Below are 18,046 nucleotides of genomic sequence, written 5' to 3'. Positions count from 1 at the left end.
TTTGCAGGCTGTTCAAGAAATATTGTACTGGCATCTGCTTCTGGTGAGGGCCCCAGAAAGCTTCCACTCATGGCAGAAAGTGAAGGGGGGCAGGAGAGAGAAAGGAAGAAAGAGGGAGGGAGGTGTTGGGCTCTTCCACAGTCAGTTCTCTCTGGAACTAAGAGTGAGAACTCACTTCTGAGAGTATGGCACGAAGCCATTCATGAGCGATCCGCCCCAGGATTCCAAACGCCTCCTACCAGGCCTCACCCCCAACCTGGGGGATCAGATTTCAACATGAGATTTTGAGGGGACAATTATCCATTCTATAGCACTATGGAAACACTTGCCACCAAGGGACAAGACTCCCATGGGGCGTGGGCTGATCACAGAGTGGGCTGCATAGTGCTGGCTTGCCCCACAGCCTCAGGGGAACGTCTGTGCAATGAGGCGCACCATGGAAGCATTGCACCCTCCAGTCCGATGCTGTTTCCCTCTCTGAGGGCATGTGAAAAGAGACACAAGGGAGCACATGCTGTTGGAAAAATGGCACTGACAGACTTGCTCCATGAAGGGTTTCCACAAACTTTCAATTTGCAAAAGATGGCAGTATCTGTGAAGCACAGATAAACGACAACAGTTGAAGGGTTGTTCAAAGCAAAGTGAAGCAAAACAAAATGAGATCTGCTTTTAAAAGATTCATAAAAGAAAACCCAGAGAGCGCTGTTCCCGTCACTATTGCTACTAACAACCTACCTCGAAACATAGTGGCATAAAAGAACAGGAATCATTTCATTCGCTGTCAGATCTGTGTTTGGGGCTGAGTTTTGTTGGGGAGCTCCTCCTGGATCCTCATGGTGTCAACGGAAACAGACTGAAGGCTGAGACTGATTAAACTCTTCTCAACTCTCCCCATTATAGCAAAACTCCGTTTTCTATACTCACTGTCTCTTATTTTCTCAGAGACAGTGTACTCCTTTTAAAATTATTTTTAATGATTCACTTTGAAATAATTCCAAACATAGAGAAAATCTGCCAGAAAGATAAAAGGACTCCAGTCTTCCTCAGTTAATAGTACAATTAATAATAACAGATTCCCCAGTACTAGTGCAGCCATTATGGAGAACAGTATGGAACTTCCTTAGAAAACTACAAATAGAGCTACCCAAACCCACTGATCCCACTGCTACCCATTTACCCAAAGGAAAGTCAGTATATTAAAGAGACAGCTGTGCACCTGTGTTTATTGCAGCACTAATCATAGTAACCTGGATGTGGAATCAACCGAGGTGTCCAATAACAGATCAATGCATAAAGAAAATGTGGTATATTTATACAATGGAATGCTATCCATCCATAAAAAAGCATGAAATCCTGTCATTCATGGCAACATGGATGGAACTGGAGATCATTATGTTAAGTGAAATAAGCCAGGAACAGAAGCTTAAACACCTCATGTTCTCACTCATATGTGAAAACTAGAAAAAGTTGATCTTGTTTGGGCATAGTGGCTCATGCCTGTAATCCCAGCACTTTGGGATGCTGAGGCCTTTTGAGGACCCTTTGAGTCCAGGAGTTCAAGACCAGCCTGGGTAACATAGCAAGAATCCTGTCTCTATCAAAAAAAAACATATATTTTTTATTTCATAGAAGTAAAACTATAACAGAGTATACTAGAAGCTGAGAAGGGTATGGGGAAGGAGGGATAGGGAGAGATTTGTTAAAGGATACAAAATTACAGGGAGATAGGAGGAATGAGTTTTAGTGTTTCATACCACTGTAGGATGACTGCTGTTACAAATAATATATAGTTTCAAATAGCAAGAAGGAGGATATTGAATGTCCCAACACAAAAAATGATAAATGTTGGAGATGATGGATCTTCTAATAACCCTAATCTGAGTACTATATCTTATATGTATCAAAACATCACTATTTATCCTATAAATATGTACAATTATTATTCAATTGAAAAAATAAAATTAACATTAAAAAAAAATTTTTTTTTTGAGACAGAGTCTTGCTCTGTCACCCAGGCTGGAGTACAGTGGTGCAATCTCAGCTCACTGTAACCTCTGCCTCCAGGGTTCAAGTGATTCCCCTGCCTCAGCCTCCTGAGTAGCTGGGATTACAGGTGTGCGCCACCATAACCTGACTAATATTAGCATTTTTAGAAGAGATGGGGTTTCACCTTGTTGGCCAGGGTAGTCTTGAACTCCTGACCTCAGGCGATCCACCTGCCTTGGTCTCCAAAAGTGCTGGGATAACAGGTGTAAGCCACGGGTGCCCGGCCCTAAAAAACCTTTTGAAAGTTATGTTTACACTACACTATAGTCTACTAAGTGTGCAATAACATTATGTCTAAAAAATATACATACATTAATTTAAAAATACTTTATCGCTAAAAAAAATGCTGACACAGAGACGAGAAGTGAGCATATGTTGTTGGAAAAATGGTGCTGATAGACTTGATTTATGCAAGGTTGCCACAAACCTCCAATTTGTAATACTTGCAGTACCTGTGAAGGGTAATAAAGCAAAGCACAGTAAAATGAGGTATGCCTGTATAAGAGAGAAATTAAGTATAAGGACACAAAAACCATTTTAATAGCTATTTTGTAATTTTCATAATTATTTTATATTTCATAAACCCATTATTATAAGTCCAAATTTGACTTTTAAAATTTAACAACTGATATATGCCATATTTTTGGTTAAAATTAATTAGGCAAGAAAAACATAACAATGTGATGTTATCCAGCTGTGTTTGTTATGTTTTGATCCTTTAGAATAAGATATTCTAATTAGTCTGATTAGACTGATTAGTGTAGCTTGATTTGAATAGTCATGCTCTAGAAAAACTAAGAATGAAAAAAGGTTTAATTAAGAACAAATTAAGTAGTCATTACTTTGTTGATTCTTGTCTAATTATAATATATAATTGAATCTCTCACCTAAACTTGCCTTCTTTCCTCTTTCTCTCTCTCTCTCTTTCTTTTCTTACTTTTTCTTTTTTTTTTGGTAGATACAGGGTCTCACTCTGTCACCCAGGCTGGAGTGCAATGGCTCAATCAACAGCTTACTGCAACCGGGCACGGTGACTCACTCCTGCAATCCCAGCATTTTGGGAGGCTGAGGCGGGCGGATCACCTGAGGTCGGAGATCGACACCATCCTGGCTAACATGGTGAAACCCCATCTCTACTAAAAATAGAAAAAATTAGCCGGGCGTGGTGGCACACGCCTGTAATCCCGCCTACTTGGGAGGCTGAGGCAGGAGAATCGCTTGAACCCAGGAGGTGGAGACTGCGGTAAGCCGAGATCCTGCCGCTGCACTCCAGCCTGGGCAACAAGAGCGTAGCTCTGTCTCAAAAAAACAAAAACAAAAACAAAAACAAAATAGCTTACTGCAGCCTCAACCTCCTGGGCTGAAGCAATCCTCCTGCCTTAGCCTCCTGAGTAGCTAAGACTATAAGGCACATGCCACCATGTCTGGCTTAAACTAGCATTTCTAACTAAAGAATTTGTTCATTTGTAAACAACATTAGAAACAAAAAAAATTTTTTTAATTGAAAATCATTAGGCATGTACTTTTGAAAGTTTGACATTGGAAACATCTAAAATCATGAAATATTTAATAGGCTAATATTTTAAAATCTATACTTTAATAAATATCAAGTATACAAAGCTGGTAATCCAGAAGTTGATCTAGATAAAAAGATAGGAGCTACAATGCCAATATTAAGTTTTTCTATCATTTTATACTGCTTTACTGTTTGTTTTTTTAAAGTTGCTTAATATGCATTTTCTCATTTGTCCCTTTAAAATCTGTATATTGAAAATAATAATTCATTTGTCTAATGTTTTGAAATAGCAGGCTTCTCAGCTATTATATTTATCTTATCATTGTCATTCCTTTTTTGTTTTTTTTCAGACAAAGTTGCCCAGGCTGGAGTGCAGTGGTGTGATCTGGGCTCACTGTAACCCCTGCCTCCTGGGTTCAAACAATTCTCCTGCCTCAGCCTCCCACGTAGCTAGGATTACAGGCACGTGCCACTGTGCCTGGCTAATTTTTGTATTTTTAGTAGAGACAGTGTTTTGCCATGTTGGTCAGGCTGGTCTCAAACTCCTGACCACAGGTGATCTGCCTGCCTTGGCCTCCCAAAGTGCTGGAATTATGGGTGTGAATCACCACACCCGGCCATTTATCTTATTATTGAATGAAATTTAAATCCTCAAGAAATACTGTTTTAGTTATCTTAGCAGTTTCTGGGACTTTTGATGTATTGATGAGTTTACTAGCTATACAATGTTGTGACATGCAGTGGTAAAAAGTCAGGAGTAAGGTCTCTGATTGCAAAGCTACTAGTACACTAGATATAAGATAATCTTTTCTGTCAGAGAACCTTATCAATGTAAAAACAACTTTACCACCAAAATGTCTCTGCTACCAACATAGCAACCCTTAATGAAGGATAGCCTTGAGGCACAGTAGTTGGTTAGACAGTAAATATGAGCAACTAAGGACCCCAGATTACAAGAAAATAAATTGCAAAAAGGAAAATGCTGAGGTAGACAAACAGACAAACTGATTATGGAGCATAAAGTGGTAAGTCAGGGTTTTCTAACATATTGATTTGAAATTATTTTCGATTTAAAATGCACATGTAGCCATCCTATCTATTGAATGAGAAAGCAAAATTAGGATATTTGTACACATCCAAGAACTCAGAAAGCATAGCTCCCACACATTCCTTTTAAGGAAGAATTTGAGGATATTATTTTAGTGGAATATGTGGCCAGCCAAGAGAAAGGAAGTTATGGGATACAACAAAGATTTAAACCGACCTAGAAGCCTATTAAGAAGAAGACATGTTTCTTTTCCAGTTCAGATAAAAGAAAGGCACTTAGAGGCCGGGCATGGTGGGCACTAATGCCTGTAATCCCAGCACTTTGGGAGACTGAGGCGAGTAGATCACTTGAGGTCAGAAGTTTGAGATCATCCTGACCAACATGGTGAGATCCCTTGTCTTTAATAAAAATACAAAAATTAGTGAGGTGTGGTGGTGCGTGCCTGTAGTCTCAGCTACTCAGGAGGCTGAGGCGGGAGAATCTCTTGAACCCGGGAGGTGAAGGTTGCAGTTAGCCGAGATTATGCTATTATACTCCAGCCTGGCTACCAGAGTGAGACTCCATCTCAAAAACAAAAACAAAACAAACAACAACTTAAAAAGCAAAAGGCACTTAGAAATGCCAAGAAAAACAGAAGGTTGTACAGGATAGTCTTGGTTCAAACATGAAACACTCTAAAATGTAAATGTAACATTTTGAGCAATTGATAGTGTTTTAGAAGAGACTACTTTATGCCCATGATTCTGGAACTTCTTTCAGTTGACACTGGAGTGCTGACATTGACCATGTAGAGGAGGAAACAGAATCTTAACATATTTTAAAATCCTCTGTGGTTAATAATACCTACATATTATAATAACGTGCATGCTATTTAATGGTTTTCAACTTGAAAAATCAACCAACAGACAATTCACCGAAGACTTAATATTGGAACCTAAGTTGAGAGGTGATAGTTGCAGAAGAATCTTATATCCTGGAGAGGCAAGAAATATTGTATAAAGTTAATGGATCATGAAATAGAGGCTTAAGTGTTTTATTTCAAGTTATGAAGGTTTTTTAAAAAGAAAAAGATAAAATAACAATAAAAATTGAGAGGAAAAGGCAAGAGTATGGGTTAAATCCTCATCTTTTAGAGCAGGACTTGTTAGATGTTAACTATCTAATCTAAAAATAGCGGTATGGAAATATACTGTTTAGAATCCTGAAGGTAACAACCAGGAGAACAAAATATAGAAAAATGATTGTGTATGAGGGTAGGCCTAGGGTGGGAAGGAGACATAGACTTTTCACCACAAATCCTGCTATACTCTGCTTTTTTACTCTTTATTTCTTTCATTGCTCATCAGCTGACTTTAAGCTGTACTCTGGGGTTTTTTTTAAAAAGTAATTTACATGTATCATGTTGATAAAAATTTGTTTAAATGAGAAAAAATTTAGATTGAAATGTATTTGCATGATGCCATCAAAAATAGACCAAAGCAGCTATTTCAAATGCTTGCAATTTTTGGTTTAAAAAAACCTAGTTGGCTTATTTTTGTCATTTTTCAGTTTTGTTTCCAAATGAGGAGCTAGAGAAGATCTCAAACTGCTATCGGTGCTGTTGGTTGACATTTGTTCAGAAATCATACATTGTGAGTAGAGAGCTTCTTTTCTTTGTAAGTAAAAAGCCAAATTGATTTTTTAAACTATACTATATTTTCTTTGTTAACATCGACGTTTGAAGAACCAGAGCTAATTTCATAGGCTATGTAAGAATTGTGACCTGATAAATATATGGTGTCGACCTAGTGAAAATATCTTGACACGAACTTGAAAAATTATCATTTTTGTGTTCCTTGTTAAATTGTTTGTAATTGAACAAAGCATTCCTATGCTTCCCAACTTTTTAAAAGTCATGGTCCAATATATATAACATAAAATTTACCATTTTAACCATTTCTAAGTGTACAGCTAGTGGCATTAAGTACATTCACATTCTTGTACTACCATCAGCACCAGACATTGCCAGAACTTTTTCATCTTCCCCAGCTGAAACTCACCCATTAAATAACTACCTACTGCCCACGCTTCACCCGCCGGGACCACTCTACTTTCTGTCTCTACAAACTTGACTACTCTAGGTATTCAGTATAAGTGGAATCATACAACGTTTGTCTTTTTGTATCTGGCTTATTTCACCTAGCATAATTCAAGTTTCATTTATGTTGTAACATGTCAGAATTTTATTCCTTTTAAAAACCTTTTCATGATATGTATATGGTACCTTTTATTTATCCATTCATCAATGAACATTTGGGTTATTTCCACCTTTTGGCTATTGTGAATAATGCTGCTGTGAACACTGATGTATAAATATCTGTTTGAGTTTCTGCATTAAATTATTTTGGGTATATACCTAGAAGTGGAATTGCTGGATCATATGGTAATTCTATGTTTGACTTTCCTTTTTGAGACAGAGTTTCGCTCTTGTCACCTAGGCTGGAGTACAATGGCACAATCTCAGCTCACAGCAACCTCTGCCTCCCAGGTTCAGGCAATTCTCCTGCCTCAGCCTTCTGGGTAGCTAGGATTACAGGCACGCACCACCATGCCCCACCAATTTTGTATTTTTAGTAGAGATGGGGTTTCGCCATGTTGGCTAGGCTGATCTCAAACTCCTGACCTCAGGTGATCTGCCCGCCTCGGCCTCCCAAAGTGCTGGGATTACAGGTGTGTAACTGCTCCCGGCCTGTTGGACTTTTTGAGCAACCAACACCAAAGTGGCTGCACCACTTGACATTCCCACCAACAGTGCACAAGTGTTCCAGCTCTCCACATTCTCACCAACACTTGTTATTTTCTGTATTTTAAAAAAAGAATAGTCATCCTAAGGAGTGTGGACGAGTATCTAATTTGGTTTTGTTTTGCATTTCCCTAATGATGAGTCCTGTGTTTATTGGCCATTTGTTTTTTGTTTTTGTTTTTATTTTGTTTTTGAGACAGAGTCTCGCTTTTTTGCCCAGGCTGGAGTTCAGTGGCTTGATCTTGGCTCACTGCAACCTCTGCCTCCTGGGTTCCAGCCATTCTTGTCTCAGCCTCCTGAGCAGCAGGGATTACAGGTGACTGCCACCATGCCCAACTAATTTTTGTATTTTAATTAGAGACGGGGTTTTACCATGTTGGCCAGGCCGGTCTTGAACCCCTGACCTCAAGTGATCCACCCACCTCAGCCTGCCAAATTGCTGGGATTACAGGTGTGTGCCATTGTGCCTGACATTTATTGGCCATTTGTTTATCTTCTTTGGAGAAATGTCTATTCAAGTCCTTTGATCATTTTTAAATTGGGGTTGTTTGGGGTTTTTGTTGTTGTTCTTGAGTTGTAGGAGTTCTTTATATATTCTAGATGTTCATCCTACAGCAGATACATTACTTGAAAATGTATTTTTGCCTTTTGGCTCTCTGAGCAGCACCATGGCGGTTGGCAAGAACAAGCACCTTATGAAAGGCGGCAAAAAGGGAGCCAAGAAGAAAGTGGTTGATCCATTTTCTAAGAAAGATTGGTGTGATGTGAAAGCACCCGCTATGTTCAATATAAGAAATATTGGAAAGACGCTAGTTACCAGGACCCAAGGAACCAAAATTGCATCTGATGGCCTCAAGGGTCGAGTGTTTGAAGTTAGTCTTGCTGATTTGCAGAATGATGAAGTTGCATTTAGGAAATTCAAGCTGATTACTGAAGATGTTCAGGGCAAAAACTGCCTGACTAACTTCCATGGCATGGATCTTACCCGTGACAAAATGAGTTCCATGGTCAAAAAATGGCAGACAATGATTGAAGCTCATGTTGATGTCAAGACTACCGATGGTTACTTGCTTCGTCTGTTCTGTGTTGGTTTTACTAAAAAACGCAACAATCAGATACGGAAGACCTCTTATGCTCAGCACCAACAGGTCCACCAAATCCGGAAGAAGATGATGGAAATCATGACGCGAGAGGTGCAGACAAATGACTTGAAAGAAGTGGTCAATAAATTGATTCCAGGCAGCATTGGAAAAGACATAGAAAAGGCTTGCCAATCTATTTATCCTCTCCATGATGTCTTTGTTAGAAAAGTAAAAATGCTGAAGAAGCCCAAGTTTGAATTGGGAAAACTCATGGAGCTTCATGGAGAAGGCAGTAGTTCTGGAAAAGCCACTGGGGATGAGACAGGTGCTAAAGTTGAACGAGCTGATGGATATGAACCACCAGTCCAAGAATCTGTTTAAAGTTCAGACTTATAATAGTGGCAAATAAAAAGTCTTTGTGATGGTTTAAAAAAAAAAAAAAGAAAGAAAATGTATTTTTCTATTTGGTGAGTTGCCTTTTTACTCTGCTTCCCACTTTGAGCAGTAGGGTTTTGTTGTTTTTTGCTTGTTTTTGAGACAGGGTCTCACTCTGTTGACCAGCCTAGAGTGCAGTGGTGTGATAATGACCCATTGCAGCCTCCACCTCCCTAGGCCAGATGATCCTCCTACCTCAGCCTCCCAGGTAACTGGGACTACAGGTGTGCACCACTATGCCCAGTCTATTTCTCTATATTTTGTAGAGATGGGTTTCACCATATTCCCCAGGCTGGGAGCAGTAGCTTTATATAAACTAAATTAAACCTTATAAGATTAAGGGTAAAACAATGAAGAACTATATAATAGTCCACACACCAAATAAGCCCACTAATAGGAATAACTAGTATGTGAGCTGATTTGTCTGATCCAATTATTAGATAGGCATTTGGTGTCACTCAAACTTTCTGTTTTAAAGCGGAAATTTTTTAAAAAACTAATTATTGCATTATTTTTAAGAGTTGGGGCTGGGTGCAATGGCTCATGCTTGTAAACCCATTGCTTTGGGAGGCTAACGTGGAAGGGCCAGTTCAGGCCAGGAGTTTGAGACCAGCCTGGGCAACCTAGCAAAACCCTGTTTCTCAAAAAAAAAAAAAAAATTTAAGTTAGCCAGGTATAGCAGCGTGCACCAATAGTCCCAGCCACTAGGGATGCTGAGGTGTAAGGATTGCTTGATGCCAGGAGTTTGAGGCTACAGTGAGCTATGATTGTGCTACTGCACTCCAGCCTAAGGGGAGAGAGTGAGACTGTGTCTTTAAAAAAATTGAAATAGAAACAATGACCATTCTATTCTCTATCAAAGTGTACCCCCTTTACCCCTCAGTTGGGAAAACCTGCCCTGCTCCAATAAACCTGATTGCCAAAGTCACTGCTTTGAAATTATCCCAGGACTCACCAGGAGCCCTCTTTTTAGGACTGGGAAATTCTGTTCTAGAATTCTCATGCTTCCCCCTTTCCCTGTCAGTCCTTTTTTACTTCACCTCCATGGGATGAGCCATTCCCCCTGGATAGCTCTATCACCCCTACGGTGGGGAGGAGAATTTGAAATTCAGTTTTACAATAATCAATCTTAAATAATGAAATTCAGAAAATAAGATCAAAGTGTAGAGTTTACTCCAGTGCAAAGCTTGAGGATAGTCACCTGGCAAATGCAGACTCCAGATGAATAGGGTCAGCATTTTAAAGTGAAGAAGTTGGCTGGGCATGGTGGATCATGTCTGTAATCCCAAGGCTTTGGGAGGCCAACGTGGAAGGACCACTTGAGTTTGAGACCAGCCTGGGCAACATAGTGAGACCCTATTACTAAAAACAGTAAAAAAAATTTAGCCAAGCATGGTGGCACGTGCCTGTGGTCCCAAAAGCTACTCAGGAGGCTGACCCAGGAGGATCACTTGAGTTCAAGGTTATAGTGAGCTATGATGGCACCACTGCACTCCAACCTGGGTGACAAAGTGAGACCCTGTCTCTAAAATAAACAAATAAAGTGGAGAAGTTAATGTCTCTTTTATATAGACAGAGACAGAGAAGTTTTAGCAGGATTTTAACTTTCTTTTTTTTTTTTTTTGAGATAGAGTTTGCTCTGTTGCCCAGGCTGGAGTGCAGTGGCATGATCTCGGCTCACTGCAACCTCTGCCTCCCCGGTTCAAGAGATTCTTGTGCCTCAGGCTCCCAAGTAACTGGGATTACAGGCAAGCACCACCATGTCCTGGTAATTTTTGTATTTTTAGTAAAGATGGGGTTTTACCATGTTGGCCAGACTGGTCTTGAACTCCTGATCTCAGGTGATCTTCCTGTCTCAGCCTCCTAAAGTGTTGGGATTACAGGCGTGAGCCCCTGCACCTGGCCTGATTATAATATTTTTTTTTTTACAAGACCAAAGCATATATTACAGCAATTTGATTGATTACAGATTACTACATTCCAAGGAAGAAGATTTATCTGTGAGGAGGGATAATGGTCTGAGGGGCCCTTATTCTGGTGCTACCTGGTCTTCCTAATTATTTACAGGAAAAAAAAAGGCAGAAGTTGCAGCTGCATGGCACGTGACTTAGGCCACAGCGCCACATTCCTCTCAAGGCTCAGAATAATTTAAGGTTCTAATAGCTTTAAGTTTGAATGATTTAATTTCACACAATTAAAAAAATGACAACAGCCCTTTTGCCAAGAGAATTACACTTTGTGAAATCCCCTCTTTGCTAACTTTAGAAAAATTCAAATCTCGACTCAGTCTCTGGCTCACAGGGCCTTCTATCCACAAGGCAAGCCACGGGCACTTGTGTGGCCGGGAAAACGGAGTCGGGACCATGAAAGACACATCTGCTCAGCTTCCTGCCTTTGTCCCCGCTCCAACATTCATGGCGTTGTCATACTTCATTAACTTATAAAAGCTAACTAACTACTAAGGAAATTAAATGTCACCCTAGGAAAAACAAATTGCCAGTTATTTTGACGTCTGAAGTTGTTTCAAAGTTCTGTGGAAGAAAAGCCCAACTGTGATCTTAGGAAAATTTTAAGAAATATAATTTTCAAAGGTGATAATTATTTTTCAAGAATATTGCTGACCATTGACATCTGAAAGAAGCTTTTGGGGTTTTTTTGTTTTGTTTTTTGTGCTTTGCCTTTCACAAAGATTATTTTGACATTTTTGCTTCTGGGAATTTCTTTCTTGGCAACACATATAAAAGCATTAAACTGTATGAAGTTCACATTCTAAGCATTTGAAGTTTGTCTTTGATTCCTTCAAAAAAGACAGCAAATGACATAAAAGGGAAGAGGAAGGCCATTTAACATCATTAAAACTTCTTTGAAAGTTCAATAGGCTTGTGTTATGGAAAACTAAAATGAAACAAAAATATTTTTCAAAATGATGGAATTTGGAGATTTCAACTCAACTTTCCCTAATCTCTACTTTGCAGAGATGTAGGTGCTGAGGACATGCAGGTTGCTCCCCCAGGACATGGGCTGGTTAGTAGCAAAGGGGGTTTTAGAGATCGGCTCCAGCAGGCCACTGCAAGTCTGGGCCAGTGGCCTCACTGGAGGCCTCACTCTCCCTGGTCCTCTCCCCATCCTTTCCTTTTTTGAGACAGCAGCTAGCTCTATCACCCAGTCTGGAGCGCAGTGGTGAGATCTTGGCTCACTGCAACCTCTGTCCCCCAGGTTCAAGTGATTCTCCTGCCTCAGCCTCCCCAGTAGCTGGGAAATGCCACCATGCCCAGCTAATTTTTGTATTTTTAGTAGAGATGGGATTTCACCATGTTAGCCAGGCTGGTCTCAAACTCTTGACCTCGCTTGATCTGCCTGGCATTGGATTCCCGAAGTGCTGGGATTACAAGCATGAGCCACCGTGCCTGGGTCACCAACAGCCTTCTTTCTTTTTAGACAGAGTCTCGCTCTGTGGCCCAGGCTGGGGGCAGCGGCACAGTCTGGGCTCACTGCAACCTCTGCCTCCAGGGTTCAAGCAATTCTCCTGTGATTACAGGGGCACACCAGCACCACCCCCAGCTAATTTTTGTATTTTTAGCAGAGATGGGGTTCTCACTATATTGGCCAGGCTGGTCTTGAACTCCTGGCCTCAGGTGATCTGCCCGCCGAGGCCTCCCAAAGTGCTGGAATTACAGGGGTAAGCCACTGTGCCCAGTGGAGGCTTCTAATTGTAAAAGATAGGCAGCTTTCCTTCAGGGGAATTGCTTGAATCAAGTGATTGCACCACTGCTCTCCAGCCTGGCGACAGAGTGAGATTCTGTCTCAAAAAAAAAAAAAAAAAAAAAATCCAAGATGGCTCTACATCTAGTGATGTGGGATGCTGTCGTCTATTAAGGGAAAAAGCAAGTCACAGAAAAATAACAGGATTCCACTTACAGTTTTTAAAAATTATATATCTGTGTGTATACACGGTTTAAAAAAAATAAATGGAATCATACTATCAACCTAAAGAACAGACTCGGAAACAAATGAGCTCATTTGGGACTATGCAAGGGGTTGCAATCGGGTCAGTGTGTGCTATGATGGTTCATAGGCATTTGAGGGTGAGAGACTGTCAGGGAAAGGGAAAATCGTTTAAAAGACAGAGAGAAGTCCATGCACGCTGCTTTGAAACAAGGCTGGAAGGTCACAGAAGCTCACAGCAGGAGTTGGCGTCTGTTTGTTGGTGGAGGTGGCCATTGCCAGGTCACTATCCCATGCTGGTTGCGGATCTGGAATACTGCAGCCTCGAGAAGTCCTTGCAACAAGTCCTGATGCTGGTCCACATGCAGGAGCGTCATGAGATAGGTCCAGCGGCGAGCATGTGGGTGTGAGGGCTATTTCATGGCCTCCCCGCAACTCCATTTTGCTAGAGTTTACAGTTTGACCTAAGTGACTCAGTTTCAGTACAGGCAGCTTTCATGATACACCCCACCACATATATATGTAACCCCCCACCCACCTTTTTTTTTTTTTTTTTGAGACAGTCTCACTCCCTCACCCAGGCTGAAGTCCAGTGGCACGATCTCGGCTCACTGGACTCAAATAAACCTCTGCCTCCAGGGTTCAAGTGATTCTCCTGCCTCAGCCTCCCAAGTTCCTGGGATCACAGGTGCCTGCCACCACGCCCGGCTAATTTTTGTATTTTTCATAGAGACGGGGGTTTCACCATATTGCCCAGGCTGGTCTCGAACTCCTGCCCTCAAATGATCCACCTGCCTTGGTCTCCCCAAGTGCTGTGATTACAGGCTTCTTTCCATCCCCAAGGCAGGCCAGGCCCATCTCACTGTGCTCTGCTGGGGAATGCTGCTCTGCCCTGGGACCTCCCTGTTTCCAGAGAGTGGGGCTGCCCCTGCAGCCGTGCAGGCTTGGCTGAGGCTGGGCCTCCTTCCTCCTGACCACTACAGCCCTTGGGGCTTCCAAGACAGAGGCAGTTACACAAGGAAATAAAGGCATAGAAGAGTCAACATCCTTGTTAACTCAGAACGGCTCCTGAGCTGCAAAAGGCAGGTCCTAAAGCTGGGACTGTTCCCTGAGAGGGAGGCCTCTGTGTGCCCTGGCTTTTGTCTGAGCAACTCCCCTCTCATCCTCCTCACTGTCCCCAAAGCTGCCGCTTGCAGCGACTGCCGCCTGCCTCTAGGCTGCCCCTTCCTCCTCTGCAGACTTGTGCTTGAGGTTCCCTCTCTTCCTGAGGTATCTATGGAACTTTGTAACATTGGGCCTCCTTTTCCCCTCTAGAAATTCTCCAGCATAAAATCTGTGCTCTTGGGGAGGGAGGAGGAGAGGTCTTCCTAGGAGTGCAGGGGTGGGGTGGAGGGGAGCTGGGGCTGGAGGTCCTCCATCTGTTGAATCTATAAATACTCTGAGAGATGTCTGGGAGGGAAAGGAGATGAGAAGGTGTGATGAAGGGGCTTTTGCTTTTTGCTCCATGTATTTCTGCCTTGCTGCATTTTTTTTTTTTTTTTTTTTACAATCAGCATGAATTCATGTTTTTGTGTAATGACAGAAGGAAAAAAGATGCTTGGTTGGCTGAAATGAGTCATGGGTGTATGTATACATTTTTCATTTGCCTTCTGCTTTCCATGGACCAGGGATAGTCTCTGAAGTGAGACCACCAGAGGAAGTAATGCAAGAGGATGTCAAGGGAGCTGTAGCAGGCCAAGGGCATTCTCCAGCTTGGTGATGTTTGTGCCTCAGATAGTGAAGTTTAGAGGCAGTTTGTCTTCAGAAGCACTTCAAATAAATACATTGTATTACTGCATTCTTGCACTGTTATAAAGAACTACCTGAGACTGGGTAATTTATAGAGAAAAGAGGTTTAACTAGCTCATGCTTCTGCAGGCTGTACAGAAGGAATGGGTAGGGAAGCCTTAGGAAACTTACAATCATGGTGGAAGATGATGGGGAAGCAAGCATGCCTAACATGGCCAGGGCAGGAGGAATGGAAAGAAGGGGGTGGTGCTACACACTTTTAACCAACCAAATATTGAGAGAACTCACTCACTATCAGAAGAACAGCAAGGGGGAAGTCCACTCCTGTGATCCAGTCACCTCCCACCAGGCCCCTTCTCCAACACTGGTATTAGAATTAGACCAGGTGCAATGGCTCGTGCCTGTAATCCCAGTACTCTGGGAAGCCGAGTCGGGTGGATCACTTGAGGTCAGGATTTCAAGACCAGCCTGGCCAACATGGTGAAACCCTGTCTCTGCTAAAAATACAAAAATCAGCCAGACATGGTGGCACATGCCTGTAGTCCCAGCTACTGGGAGGCTGAGGCAAGAGAATTGCCTGAACCATGGAGGCAGAGGTTGCAGTGAGCTGAGATCACCCCACTGCATTCTAACTTGGGTGACAGAGACTCTGTCACAAAAACAAACAAAAAAGAATTAGACATGAGATTCAGACGGGGACACAAATCCAAACCATATGATACATGTATAAAGAAAGTATCCAGATCAACTTAGTCTTACTGGCTGTGAAATTCTATAAAGCTCAACAATGATGAGAAGTATCTGCTCACAGTTGAAAGCTGACTAACTGAAGCAAAGGAGTATAACTGATATGAGACCAACTAATATCACAAATGAAAACATCTTTGTAGTCCAAGTTTACTTTTTGGAATATGGATTTTTAATTTAATTTTATTATTATTATTTTTTGAGATGGAGTCTCACACTGTCGCCTGGGCTGGAGTGCAATGGTGCCATCTTGCCTCACTGCAATCTCTGCCTCCAGGGTTCAAGCAATTCTCCTGCTTCAGCCTCCTGAGTAGCTGGGATTACAGGTGCCTGCCACCATGTCCGGCTAATTTTTGTATTTTTAGCAGAGATGGGATTTCACGATGTTGGCCAGGCTGGTCTTGAACTCCTGACCTTGTAATCTGCCCACCTCAGCCTCCCAAAGTGCTGGGATTACAGAATTTTGTTTTAATTTTTAAAAAAATAGGCCCAGTGTAGTGGCTTGTGCTTGTAATCCCAGCACTTTGGGAGGCTGAGGCAGGAGGGTTGCTTAAGGCCAGGAATTTGAGATCAGCCTAGGCAACACAGCAAGACCTAATCTCTTCAAGAAAATTGAAAATTAGCCAGGTGTGGTAGCACATGCCTGTAGTCCCAGCTACTTAGGAGGCCAAGCCTTGAGCCCAAGAGTTTAAAGCTAAGGTGAGCTATGATGGTGCCACTGTACTCCGGCCCAGGTGACAGAGTGAGACCCTATCTCAAAAAAAAAAAAGAAAAAAAAAAAAGGCCAGGTGCAGCCTCTTGTAATCCTAACACTTTGGGAGGCCAAGACAGGAGGATCACTTGAGGTCAGGAGTTCAAAACCAGCCTGGCCAACATGGTGAAACCTAGTTTCTATTAAAAATACAAAAAAATTAGCTGGTTGTGGTGGCCAGCGCCTATAATCCTAGCTACTTGGGAGGCTGAGGTACAAGAATCTTTTGAACCCAGGAGGCAGAGATTGCAGTGAGCCAAGATTGTGCCATTGCACTCTGGCCTGGGCGACAGAGCAAGACTCCATCTCAGGAAAAAAAAAAAAGAGCAAACAAAAATACTTTCACTTTAAGACTGGAATGTTGAAAGAGAACCAGTTTTCTAACTAAGTAATTCACTGGGAGGCCACTAGACTGAGGAGGCTCCAGCACCCTGGCTTCCTAGTAAGCAGACAAAACCCATCTCAGTGTCAATGGTCATATTTTAGGCCAATCGGAAGCCATCAACTAACTTCTAACTAGGGACAATTGCTGGATGAATTTCTTTGCCTTGCTTCTGCATTCACATTGTAAAAACCCCAATGTCCCTTTGGTGGTGTCCCGAGCTACTTGAGATCTGGTGCTGCCCAAATAATGAATCTGTCTGCTCAGGAAACTCTTTAAAATTTTAACGTGCCTTAGTTTATATTGTAACAAGGTGATATGGATTAAGGAAAAGAAACCTTATAAAATAGGTGGTTAGTGAAATGTGAGGTGTGAAGCAGAGGTGATCACTCTTGCTGCTGAAACCATTAGCTATATAAAAGTATGCTGCATAGCACATTTTAAAATTAATTAGTGCTTGTTAATACAGGTTGAGTATCACTTATCCAAAATGCCAGAGACCAGAAGTGTATGGAATTTTGGATATTTTTGGATTTTGAAATGTTTGCACATACATAATGAGATATCTTGGGGTTGGAATATCTAAACACAAAACTTACTTATCTTCACATACAGCTTATACACACAGACTGAAGGTAATCTTATACGATATTTTTAAATGATTTTGTGCATGAAATGAAGTTTTATTTTATTACCCTCTGTGGGCACGCTTGCCTGGGGGAATCTGGGGATGAGTGGAAAAGATCTATTGCAACTGAGGGCCCGGTAGGGTCTTTTTTCTCTTGGGGCCACTGAATAAACTGTGTGTTGCGTATCTGTGTTTTGACTGAGACCCTTCACATGAAGTCAGGTGTGGAATCTTCCACTTGTGGTATTAGGTTGGCACTCAAAAAACTTTGGATTTTGGAGCATTTCCAATTTCAGATTTTTAGATTAGGGAGGCTCAATCTGGAGATCAACATTTGAAAAAAGAAATGAAAAGTGTTCCTTAAGGAGTATGTATGTCTAAACATCCTGCTAAAAAAAAAAAAAAAACAGAGTATGAACCTAGGCTGGGCGCAGTGACTCACGCCTGTAATCCCAGTACTTTGGGAGGCCAAGGTGGGCAGATCATGAGGTCAAGAGATCAAGACCATCCTGACCAACATGGTGAAACCCCGTCTCTACTAAAAAAATACAAAAATTAGCTGGATGTGGTGACACGTGCCTGTAGTCCTAGCTACTTGGGAGGTTGAGGCAGGTGAATAACTTGAACCTGGGAAGCGGAGGTTGCAGTGAGTCAAGCTCGTGCCACTGTACTCCAGCCTGGTGACAGAGCGAGACTCCATCTCAAAAAAAAAGGCGTATGATCCTAGAAAGTAAATATTGCACCTGCACTTGATAATTTAGTGAAATCAAATGCAGAGAAAATAACTAACCTCCTTGTAAATAAAACTAGTTTAGTTTTTTAAATGCCTAAAGTTGTGATTTGCAGATATGGGCACTTTAATTATTACATCAGACTTTGCCCAAAAACGTAAGTAT

At 41.7% G+C, this 18,046-nt stretch overlaps 1 protein-coding gene across 1 annotated transcript; it reads left to right on the top strand.

Moving 5' to 3' along the window:
* Nucleotides 1–8,060: 8,060 nt before the first annotated feature.
* Nucleotides 8,061–8,906, top strand: LOC135276040 (small ribosomal subunit protein eS1-like). The gene has a single exon (XM_064378997.1). It carries the CDS (start codon nucleotides 8,061–8,063, stop codon nucleotides 8,853–8,855), a length of 795 nt encoding a protein of 264 aa, XP_064235067.1. The 3' UTR covers nucleotides 8,856–8,906.
* Nucleotides 8,907–18,046: the final 9,140 nt, after the last annotated feature.

Source organism: Aotus nancymaae, unplaced genomic scaffold (assembly GCF_030222135.1).
Source record: "Aotus nancymaae isolate 86718 unplaced genomic scaffold, 86718_ANA_hifiasm-v0.15.2.pri h1tg000020l, whole genome shotgun sequence".
In the NCBI taxonomy this organism is placed as follows: domain Eukaryota; kingdom Metazoa; phylum Chordata; class Mammalia; order Primates; family Aotidae; genus Aotus; species Aotus nancymaae.
This window is presented reverse-complemented; position numbering and strand designations above follow the sequence as displayed.

Excerpts from the sequence above, each read along its gene's own strand:
- LOC135276040 (XM_064378997.1), top strand. The coding sequence starts at position 8,061 with ATGGCGGTTGGCAAGAACAAGCACCTTATGAAAGGCGGCAAAAAGGGA.